The sequence below is a fragment of the Ochotona princeps genome, chromosome 10 (assembly GCF_030435755.1).
Source record: "Ochotona princeps isolate mOchPri1 chromosome 10, mOchPri1.hap1, whole genome shotgun sequence".
In the NCBI taxonomy this organism is placed as follows: domain Eukaryota; kingdom Metazoa; phylum Chordata; class Mammalia; order Lagomorpha; family Ochotonidae; genus Ochotona; species Ochotona princeps.
The window spans coordinates 47,615,585-47,633,280 of NC_080841.1; the positions used below are offsets into that span (position 1 = coordinate 47,615,585).

The 17,696-nt window shown below is 36.8% G+C and overlaps 1 protein-coding gene across 1 annotated transcript in view; it reads left to right on the plus strand.

Annotated features, from left to right (window-relative positions):
- Positions 1-17,696, plus strand: part of FMN2 (formin 2) — a 293,706-nt gene that overhangs the window by 153,717 nt on the left and 122,293 nt on the right. Inside the window, exon 9 of the mRNA XM_058669764.1 lies at positions 13,656-13,717. Within this exon, the coding sequence (XP_058525747.1) occupies positions 13,656-13,717 (62 nt within the window). The remainder of the gene's footprint in view (positions 1-13,655; positions 13,718-17,696) is intronic.

The following is a 17,696-nucleotide window of genomic DNA, read 5'->3' on the forward strand; positions in this document are numbered from 1 at the left end:
CACCATGAGCCTAAGGAAGCCCAACAACGTCGTGTGTGAACAAAGAGGTGAGAAAAGATGCCTGGATGGAGCCATGGCAGATCTCATGGACAGTAACTAGGGAGAGAAGGAATCTGAAAGGGAGACTGAAATGTAGGGAACTTTACACATAGAAGAAGGGAGAAAAGAAACTGGTATCCTGAAAGCCAAATTAAGCACAGGTGTCAGGAGGAAGGAACTGCATCACATGCTGTTGAGGACTGAGAAGTATGGATTGGGATTTGAAAATATATAAGTCACTGAGAGCACAGTAATCAGAGAAGCTTGATTTTGGGTAATATTAAAAAGTATTGGGCCAAGAATAATGTGAAGAGAGTGTATTTCTAACAGTTTGTAGGGGATGGAGAAGTTTTACTCTTTTTCCCACTTGCTTGTTGATATTGTTCCTTGTCAGGATATCCTGTGGATGAATTTGATCTTTAGGCGTCTATTTTTGTTTAAAAGTCTAAAGACTGATAAGAAGTTTTGAGCTCTCTCTAGGGCTTTTTGACTTAGAATTGAATGTCATTATCTTGCTGCATTATTTATTGGGCAACCACTGACATGTTTATAATTTTAGTCTTACTCTTTGGTGTAGTGAGATTCCATGGATTTTCTTTATTTACGGCATTGGTAATAAAGGTCTTTCTGGCAATGTTCTGGACTCCAAGTTAGCGAAGAGGGCTGTCTGACATCGGGAAGCCTGCTGTATTCAACGTGCAATACTCAGTGTTATCAAAGCATTTTCAGCTTGTCTTTATTTTACTGGAAAGTCAGTTACAAAGAGAGTAAGGGAGAGGCAGAAAGAAATATCTTCCATCTGCTGGATCGCTCCCCAAATGGCCACAACAGTACAAAGCTATGCCAATCAAGCTGGAAACCATGACCTTCTACTGGGTCTCCTGAGTGCAGGGGTTCAAGGCCTTAAGCTGTCCCTTCACTGCCTTTCCAGGCCACCAGCAGAGAGCTGGATAGGTAGTGGAGAAGCCATGACATGAACTGGTGCCCATCTGGGACACTAGTACTGCAGGCAAAAGATCAGCAGTGGAGTTGCCGATGGTTGACCTTTTCAGGTGAGGATGCAAATGGTTGATACCACCCACCCAGTTCTCCCCAGTGGCACAAGTACTGCTGCCAGTTCCATAGCCTTGAAGCTGGCTCTTAGTTTTCCCATTTATCGTTGGAAGGCCTCCTAAATCAGGTGCAGGTGGCTTCCATATATCTTTTTTTCTACTGTCTCCCTTTATCTCTTCTATGTGTTTATCTTTTGGTTTTTTTTTTTTTTTTGAACAACCAACATGCCAGAGATTAGCTTTATTCTTTTTTTTTACAGTTCTTTTTAAAATTATTATTATGATTTTATTATACATTTTTATAGGCCCTGGGATTTCCTTTACCCCTCCTGCACTAAGTTACCCTATATTATTACTATAGTATAGTTCTTCATAAACAGTTATATGTCCATCATTGCGGGCATGGACAATGGCAGAGAGTCCAGCATCCTATTGTTAACATACAGTTAACAGTTTCATTGGGAGTCCATCTTTGATCTGGAAGTAGAGATGCTTACTGCATTGTATCCTTATATTTGGATATGATAGTCTCCATTACACAGTTACTATACATTCCCTTAAATGAAAAGTCACAATACCAAAGCAACAACAGGGGAAAAAATAGAAATTTACAATGCCATGAAGCTAAAGAACATGCTATTGGATATGATATTCTCCCTCACACAGTTACTATACATCCCCTTAAATGAAAAGACAAAAAATAAAATCAACAGGAAAAAAAGAAGAAATTAAAAACATCACGCAGTTGAATAACATGCTAGTGGATGATTAATGTGTTGCTGAAGCAATGAAAAAGAAAATCTAGAATCTTCTTGAAAATGATGCTACTGTGTGATCTATGAGTCAGTGAAGAATTTAATGAGAAAGTTATGAAGAAATGAAATTTAAAATCAAAATCCATGAGATATAGTTTCCACTGATCTTTGTTGGTGAGATGTGTCTCCTCTAGGCAAAAAATATATGATGAGTTTTATGTTTTTAATTCAGTCTACTTATCTACATTTGCTTGAAAGCCATTTATATTCAGGGTCAATATGAATAGTTTGTAGTTTGGTCCTGTCATTTTAACAATAGGTTATTAATTGAGTTAGTCTTCTAATATTTCACTGGGATGTTCTTACCATTCGTCTTTGATTTTGGTGGGTGCTATTCATCTTCTCTGTCGAGAAAACATCTTTAAATATCCTGTGTATGGCAGGTTTGGAAGAGGCATATTCTTTTAAATTTTCTTCACTGTGGAAAAATTTTATTTCACTTTCAAAGACAAAGGAAAGCCTTTTTGGATACATTATCCTGCACTGACATTTTTTTTTTTTTTTTTAGAATCTGGATTATGTCACTCCATCTCTTCTTGCCTGTAGAGTTTCCTGTAAGAGGTCTTCTGTGAGTTTAACTGAGATTCCTTTATATGTCAGTTGATTTTTTTCACTTGCACATTGAAGGATCTTTTCCTTACCTTGGATTGAGGAGAGCTTGATGATCATGTATCACGATGAAGATCGCTTTTAGTCAATCCTGTTGGGAGTTCTGTGCACCTCCTGGATGCTGTTTCCCAATTCTTTCTCCAGATTAGGAAAATTTTCCCTTATGATTTCATTGTTAAATACATTTTTAAGCCCAGCTTCTCTTTCTGCACCTCCTGCGACTCCCAACAAAACTCTTATGTTTGTCCTTTTAATATTGTCTTTCAGTTTTTAAATCTATATCTATATCTATCTATGTATCTATATCTATATCTGTATATCTATATCTATCTATGTATCTGTATCTATATCTATATCTATATCTATATCTATATCTATATCTATATCTATATCTAGATATATTTAGCTTAACCCAGCTCTGCTTCCAGCTTTTTGTTTGTTTCCCTTTGGTGACAGGAAATATCTTCCAAGTCTTAGATTGTTTCTTTTGCCTGTTTCATTCATTTTTGGAGACTCTCCACTGTACTTTTAATTTGTTTCACTGTGTTCTTTGTTTCTTTTTTTTTTTAAGATTTATTTTATTTTTGTTACAAAGTCAGATATACAGAGAGAATGAGAGATAGAGAGGAAGATCTTCCGTCCAATGATTCACTCCCCCAGTGAGCGCAACAGCCGGTGCTGTGCCGATCCGAAGCCAGGAACCAGGAACTTCTTCTAGGTCTCCCACGCGGGTGCAGAGTCCCAAAGCACTGGGCAGTCCTCAACTGCTTTCCCAGGCCACAAGCAGGGAGCTTGATGTGAAGTGGAGCTGCCAGGATTAGAACCTGCGGCACCCGTATGGGATCCAGGGGCATGTTCTAGGCGAGGACTTTAGCCGCTAAGCCTTGGCGCCAGGCCCTGTTCTTTGTTTCTGATACATCAGCTTTCATTTGATTCATTTCCTGTGTGACATTCCTTAAATTCCTTGAATGCCTGCTTTACATGCTTCTCCTTGTTGAAAAGAAGCTTTGGAGTTAACACTAAGTTTGGCAAAGGCTTTTGCTCTTTTGTGGGTTGTCTTCAGTACTATTCATTGAGCCTCTGTCTCCTCTTTTACCCTTGGTCATTGTACTTCCAGGTAGCAGATTCTTCTCCTTGGGGTAGGTTTCTATGCTGTGTCACCCACAGGTCTACAGTTCAGTTTTACTTATTGTGGTTGATACAGGGCTCTTTGTTTGTAGTCACTTGTGCCACTCCTTACAGTGAGTTCCATGTCTGGGTTCTTTTGTTAAACTTCTGCCATGGTCTCCATATCCCCAGCTTCTTGCTCACCAGTCTCCATCTTCTGTGATAGTGTGCTGAGGTTTCACCATTGTCTGTACAGTGTTTCTCCCACTTCTAATTTGAGCAGCCTTGTCCCATAGCCTTTGCCTGCCTACACAAAATGGTGCCCGATTTAGTTCTACACTTGATCTTAGCCAAAAGGCCGAGAAACGATCCGATTTAGTTCTGAGGGGCAGACTAGGCTGTAAAATCCACCCTGTTCTGCACACCCATCTGGACCTGCCACTCCATCTCTGCTCCTGGTTTAATCAAATAGACCAACAGAATTGGCAGTTCTTTGTGCTCACCTCCTGAGTTCTCAGTGAATGTCTCTTCCTACCTTGTAGCTGGTGGAGTTCTGGCTGCCAGTGCAATTCAAATTGCCACTTGCTGAATGCCGCTTGGGTAGCAGTCACTACAATACCACCCTGTTGTGTCCTCTGCTTTCCCATGTCTGCCAGTCTGCAGGTGCCCCTCTTCTGTCATTCTGTCCTCTCCTATTTCCTGGGTTGTGCCCTCTCTGCTTCACTCTGGCTGATACTTGTCCATCTGTTTAATTGTGCCCTTACCATATTCTGCCATCTTGATTCTCCATGTTTATCTTTTTAATAAATATATATTGACTACAGTTATTTGAATTTCATAGTAGAGCGAAATCAGATGCCTTTTTTGTCATGTTAATTGGAGATGCTTCCTGACAATATATAATGATCACAGTTCTAATAAAATGAAATCTTTGGGGATGTTATGAAAATCTACGTTACCTGTTAGCCTTACACTTTCAAATGCTGTCATTTTGCAGATTTTTAGCCCACTCGATGACCTCATTGTTTCTGTCTTCCACTAGGAGAAACTCTACCCTGTGCTTATGTTATCATATTTATTTGTTTATTTGTCTTCCCATTTCAGTGTATGTGAGCTCATCTAGATGTGAAGCATCAAATATCCACCAGGTGCTCTGAAGAGCACTTCCAAAGGAGATAGCAAATATGTCAGATTAGTCAGAGAGCAAATACATACTGCTGAGAAGGTGAAAGTTTTTATTCCTTGAAATATATGGTGAAATAGAAATTAGCTTGCTGGATCTGTGTGTTATCTCAACTGGTTAATACTGCACTTTCCAGTGTAGGCATCCTATATGGGCTCCTGTTTGTAATCTGGGCACTCTACCTCTGACCCACTTCCCTGCTTATTACCTGGGAAAACAGTAGAACATGACTCTTAACTTTGATACCCTGCATCCATGTGGGAGAGCCAGAAGAAGCCCCTGGCTCTTGGCTTTGGATTGGCTCTACTGTGGCCATTGTGGCCATTTGGGGAGTGAACTAGCAGATGGGAAATCTTTCTATTTGCCCTGCCTTGTCTCTGTAAATCTGCCTTTCCAATGAAAACATATTAAAAAACAAGTTAACATGCCCTATATCCTTCTCTTTCCTGGTTTCAATCTAAAAAACAAGTTGCTATAGCTCCTTAGGGATCCCTTAAAAAATTTGTTTTCCCCTGGTTAGGGTTAGATGACTAAACTGAGACCACTGTAAATGAGGTCAGTTTCTGTAAGATGAGTTTCTGCTCAAAGAAAGATCTTTGATTTGCAGCAATTTGCGAGGCTAATTCATCTTAGCTTCTCCTGTGGCTTCTGAATCACAAGTGGGGTTAAAGATGGTTTCTCTAACCCTTTATCCTCTTTCTTACTCTAGCCGTCTGAGAAGGGCATGAACTGTAAATATAGGCTGATTTTATGTTCATTGTGTGTTTAAGCTTCTGCTGACTCGGCCGCCTTCCCATATACCTTAACCAAAATCAGTGTGGATGGTTTATCTGTGGGTACTTGTTTAGTCTCCCACGTCACTATCAGTGAAACTGCCATTTTTCTTTTTGCTAAGAATGTTTCAGCCTAGTTTGTCTAAAATATCTCCATCAGCATACTATTTAAAGATACTAGTTTGAAGAGATAATAATATTTTGCACATAGTAATGTCAAATGGACCATGACTCTAACAACAAGCAATATTGTTTGACTAACTGTCTCATGCATTTCAATACATTTGCATTTCAGTTACTTTATTTGTATTATTTGGTCATTTGTGGCAACTCTTTAGAGTAGATACTGTTAGTTCATTTTGCACACTGACCAAAGGATTTCAATTATATGTGCTGCTGCCAGTGGATTTCTGAACCCAGTTAGTCCTATTAACAAGGGCTGTCAGATAATGTTGTGATATGACATGTCACTGTCTTTGCATTCTGTATTTGTGAGCTCTCCTATAAGCTAGCGTGACTGACATTTTTTGTTTATGAAAAGATGATCAGTTATTTGAGGAAATAGTCACTTGGATCAGTAAAATTAGAGTTTTCAGATGTCACTGAGCTTCACCTATTACAACCTTTCAATATCGAGGAAATTGATTTTCCAAGCCTTCCATCTGCCAGGTGCTTCAAGATTTCGTGAAGGAAAAATGTGGTAAATCAAGGTATGATCATGCCATTTTAGAGAAAAGGATCCATTCCGATTATCCCAAGTCTCTGTGAAGGGGATTCAACATGCTTGTGAAAAAATGAAATGAATGTGTAATGTCAGGTTTCCCTAAACCTTCTAAAGAACTGTCATACATTTTAATATCATCTCATGTGATTTCTACTTATGGAAATTTTGAGGCTAAGTTCAAATAATGTACTGCGCCAATAGGAGAATCCAGGTTTCCTAATTAGTACATGTGTGTTTTTGGCTTAGTCCTGATGTTTCCCTCTATTCTTTGTCAACTTAGGGTCCTATGTGAATGTAAAAACAATTATGTTAATGAAATCAATGCAGGAAGACAGGAACTTGAAGTCTAAGGAGCAAGTAGCTATGTACTGTGTTGTGATGGCCGGCACACAAATGACCCCCAAAATCACCATTGCCTTGTGTTAATGCCCCTATTTTGAACATAACAGAGGTAACAGAACATGAGTTATAAGATTAGGTTACAGGGACAGGGAGTCTGTCTTACGTTGTTTGTTTTACTGAGTTGAAATAGTTCATTTACATTTTTTCTTTTTAGGTAGAATAAGTTATTTTTCTTTTAAACTGTATAATAGAGGGGTTTTTAATAATAAGTTTTCAACATAGCAAAAAGAAAATGTATATAAATGGAAAAATTTGGAAAATTATTTATCTGACAAGGTATTGCTATTCAGAATATATGAGGAATTCCAAAACAACAGTTAACGAACCACCAATTTAGTTAAGCAATGGGCAAAGGCTTTAAATAGACATTTCTTCAAACAAAAAAAAAAATGCACAGTAAATGCCTCCCAAAACATTAAACAATACCTGCCATGAGGAAAATCCAAATCCAAATCACAAAGGATCATCTTACTCCAGTTAGAATTCTGTGAAAAAGACAAAAATTTTAAATGTTGGTAAAGCTGTGGAAGAAAGTATACTAATACACTGTTGATGGGAATGCATGTCAGTATAGTCATTATGGAGAAAATGGTGGAGATCTCCCCACCAAAACACAGGACAAAGCAAAACAAAAACATCCAGAAATAGATCTATAACATGAACCATCCATTCCTCTTTTTCTTTATATTCAAAAGGAATGAAATCAGCAAATAAAAACTGCACTTGTATGCTAATTTCAGCTGTAGCCAAACTAGCCAAGATGAAATAGCTTGTTTGAAACATGTAGTTAAATATATGTGATGACTGTTTCAGATCGCAGTAGTGTAAGTGGTTTAATGGTATTGGCACTTTAATGCAGCCTTGGTATTTGTTTATCCATGGATTGCCTAATGGGACCAGACTGGCATCCTCTCAAGGCTGCCTTTGATAATACTTTACCTCCACCAACCCTGAACATTTATGCTGCCACTGTGACCTCCTACCTGTCCTTTCCTGTGTGAGCTATAACTGGATGTCGAGAGAAATTCAATTCTGAAAGACCTTGCAGAGTTTATTAGCACATGCGTTAGTTTCCCATTTCTGTATTGCAACTTACACTAAAGGTTAAACAGCATGCATGTATTATCTCACTTGCATTCGTTGGAAAACCAGATGCAGTTTAGCTGGGTGCCTTTCCTTCAAGATCTGTTGTAAGATTACAATCACTGTGTTAATAGGGGCTTAGGTCTCATCTGAAAGCTCCGTAGAACATATTTCCAAATCCACTTATTGATTGTGAACAACATTCAGATTTGTAGGCTGAGGTTCTCAGTGTCTCATTGCCTGTGGGCTGGAAACCTGCCTTGGCTTCTTCCCAGGTTGGTTTCTCTATGGAACAGCTTACAACAGAAAAATTTTGCAAATTTGGTTAATAATCAGTATTTTGCAATGTGTTCATTATAAATAAGATTCTTTAAAAGTGACTTTTCAGATATGGTTCTTTTCTGTGAAATTCTTTGACAAAATAGGAAGCAGATTCTTTTTATTATGCAGGCACAAGACAAATTTTGCTTTGACAGCTATTGTGTGAGTGGGTGGTGGGTGGCTGGGATTAGTGTCTCCTCTCTGATCTGAGAAGCAACTCAAGGTTGAGATCTACAAAGGCAGAGAAGCAAGATTTATTTACGTATGGAGCAAAGGTACTCAAGTAGTGTGGGCACACTGAAGAAAGAAGTGCACTGAGTAAGGATCTGGAGGCATAATGGTGTGTAGGATGAGGCTTCATTGAATATTCAGAGAATGGTTTTGGGGTGGGATTTGAGTACTGCCTATTTTCTTGCCCTCCCCAGCCCCCCCCTTTGAATATCTGAAGTGGCATGTAGAAGAAAGTAGTTTTATTATAATGCTCTTATAATTAACTAATAATTGTGGGCATTCACTTGGTAGGCATGCTGTTTATTTTTAGGTGGTCCAGTTCAAATTGTTGAAACTATGGAAGCTGCAGTTTTTCCCAGAAGTGGAGGGTGTTTGGGGAGTGTAGTTTGGGCTCCTAGGTAGATGCCGCTGCAGGGAGGTGTGGCAACCAATACTCTTTCTGTACTGCTTTTTTCTGTACACCAGATGATTGACATTGCAGTGGGTTACATAACAGGTGCTCTAACAGGCAGCTATGGAGAAGAGATGAATAGCAAGCACAAGTGTCCACCAAACAGAACTTTGACTGACCTGCTTGTGTTTGATGCCAGAGATGTCATGTGTACAGGGTCAGTTTCTTGAGTTGGCTATATAATCTTTGATTTTGAATTGCTTTTTCTTTAAAGGTCCTAAAAAAAAGATTTTTCCCTGTTCAGATATTTTCTTTTGATACCTTTGTAATAGGGTAAGATGATCATTTGAATTTCAAAGGAGGCTGTCTCACTCTTCATTTTGTATCAGCATGGTTTAATGGAAATGACTTTGGATCTCAGTGAACTTACACCTGTGGAGTTAATGAAGCATAAAGCTATTAATGTCTTAACTTTTCATTATTGGAAACAAATGTTCAATCCTGATCTTTGTTTTCACTTAGCATGGTCCCAGCCCTCTCATGTCTAACCATTGTGTTCACAGATAATACCCATTCCAAAATTAATTGCACAGATTTTTTTCATGGCATCTTGAACTATCTAACTATATAATTAGTAATTTTTTTCATGTAATAAGCATACTACAGACAAAAGTTATTCCATTTGATAAAACCTCAGAGAAGCTTATTATTTTGATCAAAGACACATGGGCAGTTGGTACAAAGGCCTGAAAGAGTGGGATTTTTTGTTCTTCTAATTTTCTATTACGTCATTGTCATTTTGTAAAATTGTAGGCTTAAAAATAAAATTGCTATCCATTTGGTCTGTAAAGATTGTTAACATATGGTAGTTTATAGATTGTTTAAAGAGAGTGGTAAACACCTCCACTTGTTTTAATCTGAGAAGTTTAGCATACTTGACAAATAAATGAATAATCTTTAAATGTGCAAAAAGAGTCAGTGTTTCCTCTCAACACCTCCTGCATTCTTGCATCCTCCCACATTAAAACAGAACAGATGTTTCTTGGTTAAATTCAAAGTAGCATTTATTTTTATATACTTTTCAGGAAAGTAATTTAAATTTAATTGTGTTTGTAGGGGAGGTGGGTAGGGTTGGAAAATGTGATGAATCCCAGACAGTGATGGGTGTTTTGAATATGTTAAAATATCAAGAAGGAAGTGACTGTGTGATACTAGGCTTCCAATATTACCACATTAACGCCTAGTTGAACACTAAAGATAGAGTCATCTGAATATCCTTTTAAAGATTGGATTTATCTATGTTCTGAAACTCCATCTATTCATTTTTAAGCAGACAGTATAATGAATAGCACTCAATAGTTCTTTATCAACCTGTGCATTGAGTTTTCATAATTAATTCATCACTCAGATAGTAGAGACAACTCCCAATAGATGGAGTTGGAATTTTACTCTTTGGTATATGAGGAAACTCAAACACAAGTAGAAAAGAAAACTTTTTTAACTTTGAACTTGATAATAAGGGCTATTGGAGTCAGACAGATCTTTTAAGGCATTGTATTTCCCAAAAGTTGGCAAGGAGAAAAAAACATTAATCTTGGCTTTGCCATTAGTCTCTACAGAAACCAAATTCAGGGACAGATATTTGTCCTCCTGTGTAAAACAGTGGTTATGACACCTGCATCCAATATTGTAGTGTCTGGTTCTGATGTCTGACTCTGGCTCGGGTTCTTGTCTGCTTTCCTACCAGTGCAGACCCTGGGAGGCAGTGGTGATAGCGCACTGCCCTGTCACCCATTTTGGGATACTGGAATTGAGTTCCTAGTTCCTGGCTCCTGGTTTTGTCCCTGGAACCCAGCCCGACTTTGCAGGCATTTGGGAAGTAAATCAGAGATATAATCTCTGTGATTCTCCCTTTGCCTCTCAAATACAGAAAAATCTCTAACAAAGTCATCAAAAAATCAAATATGAAATTGTCAATGTTTCCATTATTTCCTTCTCTCCTTCTTATCAAGGTATTAAACTTCAAGTAATTTACTGTGGCATCAAATAAAAATTTGAATTTGAGCTTGACTTTAATTAGAAAGCTGTATCCTCTCTTTGGAGGAATTATTACCTTAATATAATTTTGCTATTCAGATAATTTCTTCCAAACAGGGCTGAAATACTGGAACAGAGATTGAGAAACTTTTTTCAGAAATGTTTTTTGTAAAAAGATTTATTTATTTTTATTGCAAAGTCAGATATACAGACAGGAGAAGAGACAGAGGAAGATCTTTCATCCACTGGTTCACTCCCCAAGTGGCCACATGGTCAGAACTGAGCCAATCTGAAGTCAGCAGCCAATAACTTCTTCTAGGTCTCCCATGTGGGTACAAGGTTCCAAAGCTTTGGGCCCTCCTCGACTACTTTCCCAGACCACAGGGAGCTGAATGGGAAGCAGGGTCACCAGGACTAGAACTGGTGCCCATATGGGATCCTGGCGTGTGCAAGGTGAGGATTTAGCCACTAGGTTACCATGCGGGGCCCCAGAAAAAATTTTTTTCCTTGAATATTTTACTGCTTTAAAATGCACCTGTCTGTATGTCTATGTAAACATGTAATTCCTTTGCATTAATATAGATATATGACTGATATGTGATAAGAATCATCTTTATATATAACTGGTTTTCTGTAGGCTTCAAGGCTGGGTAATTTACCACATTCACATTTAGCATTTCCAATGTGGATTTATTTCCAATCTCATTTTATTTTTGCTGAAGTAGCTGTTAAGTCTTCTGGTAAAGTGGCTTAATCCCTAATGTTTAAAAAATAGTGTGTATTTTGGTGAATGTATGAAAGCATTCTTACTTTCTTGAGTTAATATTTTCATTCTTTTATTTGTTTTGCATTTTAAAAGAGGAAATAATGAAAGACCACCGAAGATCTGAACATGTGTATGTGAATTTAACCTAACTTTTCATCTCTGGGATGTTAAGATGTGCTTTTAAGGTTGAGGCAGCAATAACCTTAAAGTTCCAAAATTCCGTTTTACCTTTACTTCCTATATAGAACTTTTATCATTGTGTTCATTTTTCCACCAGTATGGAACCTTTATTTCAGCCGTGTAGATATGACTGTATTATACCTAGACACCTTATGCCCATTTGAAGTAATCATTATTTATCTCCTAAAGCCAACAAAAAGAAATTGTGTGCAATAATAGTGATGGTGTTAATTTCCACTGAGATTTTCTATACAGGGGTGATAAATGAGATTGCTTGCATTAATTCAGACCCTTTGAGAACTTGGTTATGCACATATCACATTTCTTAAGATATTTTTTTGTTCATGACATTGCATAAGATTAAAAAAACTGAGAGGCTTCAGGATTCTTTGTAAGTAAAGTTTCATGAGGGGGACCATTTATAGGAATACTAGCATGTCTTAAAATGATGGATATTGCCAGAGGTCAGTGGTATCCTTGATGAGTTTTTCTTCTGTATCAATGATTTTATTGTGTTTCTTTGTATTTTTTCAAGGATGAAATCTTACACTAAGTTGACTATTAGTGTTTCCCTCATGGTTCTCACATCAAGCTCTTACTATATCTCCAAAGGAATGTGGACAATTAATGGATTATTACCTAGGTAATGAATTTCAAAGACAGAAACTTCTGGATTCACTGTAATTAACTTTAAGAGCTTGGCTGTGAAAATCTAAAGGCGATGATTCCCTATAGGAATTTGCCATAATTACTGAATTTTATGCATTTTGTTTCATGTAATTGTAACAAAAATCCTTAGTTAAGTATTTAAAACTATTTTTATAGTATTTTCAAGGCTAATTCGACTGTACTTTTATTACTTGGAAACAGTTTAAAATGTGTTTACCTTAAATGGGCTAAAGAGGGAAAAGATTTGTGTGAGAATCTAAAAATTGAGAAAGTGGATTATTATTAGCATGGAAATATCATATCTGCCTGGTATGCTATTTGTTGGTGAATCAAGGCTCTTTCTCAGAAATACTAACTTACATTGGTGAAGCTTCTCATTCATCCTATTCTTTAATTTCACTCTTGTCTTCCTTAATTCTGTTTTGGATTTTTCCTGAAGTCCACTGAACGTGTTTGTCATGTATTTTAAGCTTTGAGTAAAAGAAGATAACTGAATAATATCATTCTCAAAATAAATATATCCAATTTGTGATTAGTCACGTTGTCAATTTTCTCCTGAAAGTCTTGAATCTCTTAAAGGCTTCACTGGGTTCTGGGCATATGATGAGGGCCATTTACCTCACTTCCAACTAATAACTACACAATATGGGAACTATGATTCTGACCCACCGAGGCCTAGACCAATTAGTAAGGGGCAGCTGCTCCAGTATATAATACCTCTTGTAAACCAACAGTGCATTTAAAGAACATATTTTCAGCTTTATCTGTTCTACTACCTTGAACACTATACGTCTGTGCCAATCTCGGTATTTACATCAAAGAATTTTTTATTGTAATACTTCAAGGAAATATAACAAGAAATACATCTATCATTTCTGTACTGTCTACATGTTTACCGATTCAGGTTATTATTTGCTGAAAATTTTTGGTAAATTAGTGTATGTAGGCGCACTTCTGTACATGAAACTAGGATGTTGCAGTGACACGATTGGTTTTCTTGTTTTCCTGCTGCTAAGCAGATTTTCCATTTCTCTCTGACCTTTGATTGAACCATCCTCATAAAATTGAGAATCTATGGAATAAACAAAAGCTCTAACACTTGACACATGTCCCATTGAAATTCTTAGGGAATGGTTTTCACTGTGGGTCATGGGAAGGCACTGAACTGGAGCACCTACTGAGTAATGAACTGACTGCTGAGTAATAGCATTATCTCCTGTGATCTCCTGGGTGCCTGGTGGCAAGTTATATGATTTCTTTCTTTCTTCCATAGCTGTTGTTAACTTGGACAACTCTGTGGTTGACCTGGAGACCCTTCAAGCTCTCTATGAGAATGTGAGTAATAAAAGGAATTTTATGTGTGAATATATTTTATATACACAATCAATGTCCAAATAAACATGCAGATTTGTTTTGCTGTCCTTGGAGGAAAATTGATCTGGATAAAATGAATTATTGGAAATAGGAATTTGTTATTATTCCTATGAACATGTTAGACAAATGGGTGGTCTCATGATTTTCATTATTGTGATTGAAACTCTGACTATGATATCACTGATAGCTGCCTCTTTGAAATAATAGTCAATTCTTTTGTGGGAGAGGAAGCTGAGTTAAGGTTATCATTGTTCTGTGTGCTTCACACATGCATTTATTGTTTCTTTATATTAATAAAATTATATTCAAGGTGTATAGCATGCAGATTTGATATACATCATGTAGTTACTATAATCCAATTAATACATTTACTGCCACCCACACTGTACAGAGGAACTTGTTTGTTTTTTGGCTGAAATCTGTATCTTTTGACCAGTTGTCTGCTTTATCATGAGCAAGCGAGCACTGTTCTATATACTTAGTTTGAGTTTTTAAAATCCCGTATTTATGACTCTCTATTTGGTTTATTTTACTCACAATATCTTCCAGGTTTATCCATTTGGTTGCAGTTGGCAGGTTTGTTTTTTGTTTTGTGTTTTTGTTTTTTTTGTTTTTTTAGTAACTGTGTAATATTCATTATATCCATCTATTCTGACTTCTTTGCCATTCATTCATCATCAGATGTTTCTGTATCTTGGCTGTTGTGAATAATACTGCAGTGAAAGTCTGCATGTGTGCCTGCATACAGATGCTGCTTAGACACAGATTTCATTTTCTTTGTGTGTTGGAATTATACAAAGAATTCTTTGTGGAACAGGAATTACTGAATCATGTAGTCATTCTAATTTTTTTCAGTTTTAGAGTCTCCACAGTTTTCCATAATGGTTGTACCAACTTACATTTCCAGTGACAGTATATTTGGGTTCACTTTTCCTACAAACCAACTCTTATATCCTGTTTTCTTACTAATAACCAAAGCTACTAGATGTGAGTTTATATCTCAGTGTGGTTTTGGTTTGTGCCTCTAGTGAGCAAAGGGCAGATATTATTATCATCCCTTTTTTGTGGGCATTTTTTAAAAGGTTTATTTTATTCACTTGAAAGATAGTGACAGAGAAAGGGAGAGACAGAGCATGAGAGAACGCGGTCTTTCATTTTGTAGTTCTCTCCCTAAATGGGTCAAACAGCTGGGGCTAGACCATGCTGAAACTAGGAGCTAGAAGGTTCTTCAGGGTCACCCAGGGCCTTCTCTCCTCCAGCAGATGCTTTACAAGCACATGAAAGCTAGATTAATATAGGCCATAGTTTCATTTCCTCGTGATACAAACTTGCTTTTACGTATCTGATCCTTTCTTTCCAACCAACCTCACACAAAATCATATCATATCAGCAGTTGTAGTCCCAGCTACAAGAAATTAACACAATCACTATCATTAAAGGTAAAACTTATTTTCCTTCATGTCAAGCAAGTTTAGTAGTTCAATCAGGTGATAATAGATGCATTTTATCTCTTCTCTGTCATACCTATGAAATGAGTCAGCCTTTTGAAATGGGACCTCAGGACAATAGAGTATGCAGATGAGTTCTCACTCAAGTATTTTTGCATGTGTACTCTGAGACTCCTGATAATTTTATGAAATTTGAGCCATCTGATCCATATTCATTATGCTTTCTCATTTGTCACTGCCACGTTCTCTGTATTTAATAAAAGCTATGACTGCCTTTGTACATTCTCCTTATGTCCTAACCAGAGAGCTCTTCTCATTTAGTTTTAGTTTTTATTTTTCCTGTTCATCCTTTTTAAGGCATGCTGGGAGAGCCTTCAAACTGAAAATGTATGAGCAATAAAAAGCAGTAAGTTAACTTGCCTCTTTTTATTGATTGCTTTTTATTGCAGACTATTTATAGATTGCTAACTAAACATTAAGCAGTGTGCTAAAATTAGCACTAGTGGTAGTAGACGTTGCCCTTATAGTTTAAATGATTAAATGTAGTAGCAGGAGTTAAATATAGTACTTAGTGTTTATACACATTTTCCCATTTATAGGATTTTCACTTTGATTTTTCAGGTCTAGTTTTTTTCTAGCATTATTTGCTTAACCCAGAGAAGTATCTTCAATTTATGTAGTTATCTTGTCAAAAGTGAAGTTTCAATTATTTTTTAGAATATGTTTATTTCCTCTTTATTTTCAAAGCAGACTGTCATTGAATATAGTCTACACTGACAACTTTTACCTTCTTCATAGTGAAGCTATCGCGCTTATTCTGGTTTCCATTGCTATTAATGCCAAATCTGCCATCATTGTTCTGTGTATAAAATGCGTTAGCATCCGAACTGCACTGCTTTTGTGACTTTTTAATCTGAATTTAATTAGTTTAATTATACATCTAAACATGGTTTTCTTTGTATTCCTTAAGATTGAATTTAAGCAATTTCCTCATTCTTCATGGTTGTATTTTTCACTATTTTGCACGTTTTTCAACCTTTGCTTTCTTTCCATTTTCTTTTCTTTTTTTCTTCTTAAATATATTTGAATATCAAAGCTAGAGAGAGGAAGAAACAGAGAGCTTCCATCCACTGGTTCACTGTCGGCAGGCTTCAACAGCCAGGACTGGGTCAGGTTGAAGCCAGAAATCAGGTGCTTTTTTCCAGGTCTCCCTTAGGGGTGCATGTACCCAAAGATTTGGGCCGTTTCCTGCTTCTTTCCCAAGCGTGTTAGGGAGCTGGATAAAAAATGGACTAGCTGATAGTCTTTGTTTGCTAATGTTCTAAAAGTTTTTTAGAATTTTATTTTCCTTTATCTTATGCAATATACCTCTAAGAACTGCTTTAAGCTCTTGTTTTGTAGTTTAAATATCCAGGTCACCTCAGCTGGCTGTATTCTCTGTTGAGGCTCAGTCTCGTTTGTTTTGGGTCTTCAGCCCATTGAATAATTTTGAATTATATCTCAGACACAGTATACTGTTGCTCATTCTAAGTGTGTTTAATCATTGCTTTCTAACATAGAACTTAACATTTCAAAGAGTTTAACACTCTCTCTGCTAATGTGATCTGAGGTTTACTGAATTTCTTTTTTTATTTTTGAAAACATGCATTCCCTACTCTTGAGTTTTCCAAACCAGATTCAATAAAACACTCACTTTTGTAATCTGTTGGACATGTACTACATAATCAGTTAAGTCGAACAAACTATTAACTTAAAAACAAATGCTTGTAAAGCCATCGTATATGCGTAATTATATGGCAAGTTTCAAGTGGAGCGCATTTTTAACTGAAACCTTACTTCAATTTTATTATTACTCTAATAGGAATGATAGTATTAACATACTTTGGAAGATGCTGTTTCATAAAAATGGGATAATTACCGCCTCAAAAACATATAATGATAAGGAATATGTCTATTACAATATGTCTAACTACAACTGGAGATAGTTATTACTTTTTTCAAGATTCATCTTATTTGAAAGGCAAAGTTATAGAGAAAAGGCAAGACAGAGAGGTATTCTATCTGCTGGTTCACTCTCAAATGGCTGCCATACCCAAAGCTGATCTGATCTGAATTCTGGAGCCAGAAACTTCTTCTCGATCTCTCACATGGATGCGGGGGCCCAAGGACTGAGCCATCCTCCACTGCTTTCTCAGGTCATTAGCAGCTGCTGGATCAGAAGTGAAGCTTCCAGGTCTAGAACTGGTGCCATGAGATACTGGAATTGCAAGTGGAGGATTAGCTTTTTATGTTACTATGCTGGACTGATAGTTACTGTCTTAATTATTATTACCAGAAAATTTAGTGGATATTCCGTTTATACATTTCCTCAACTTGAGCATCTTTTTCTTTAAAAATTATAGTGCAAAAATTTATCTTAGAATATAGAGCAGTTCCAATTTGATATGAGGCCAATGTGATTGTTTTAAACTACTTACATATAGAGTTTTCTA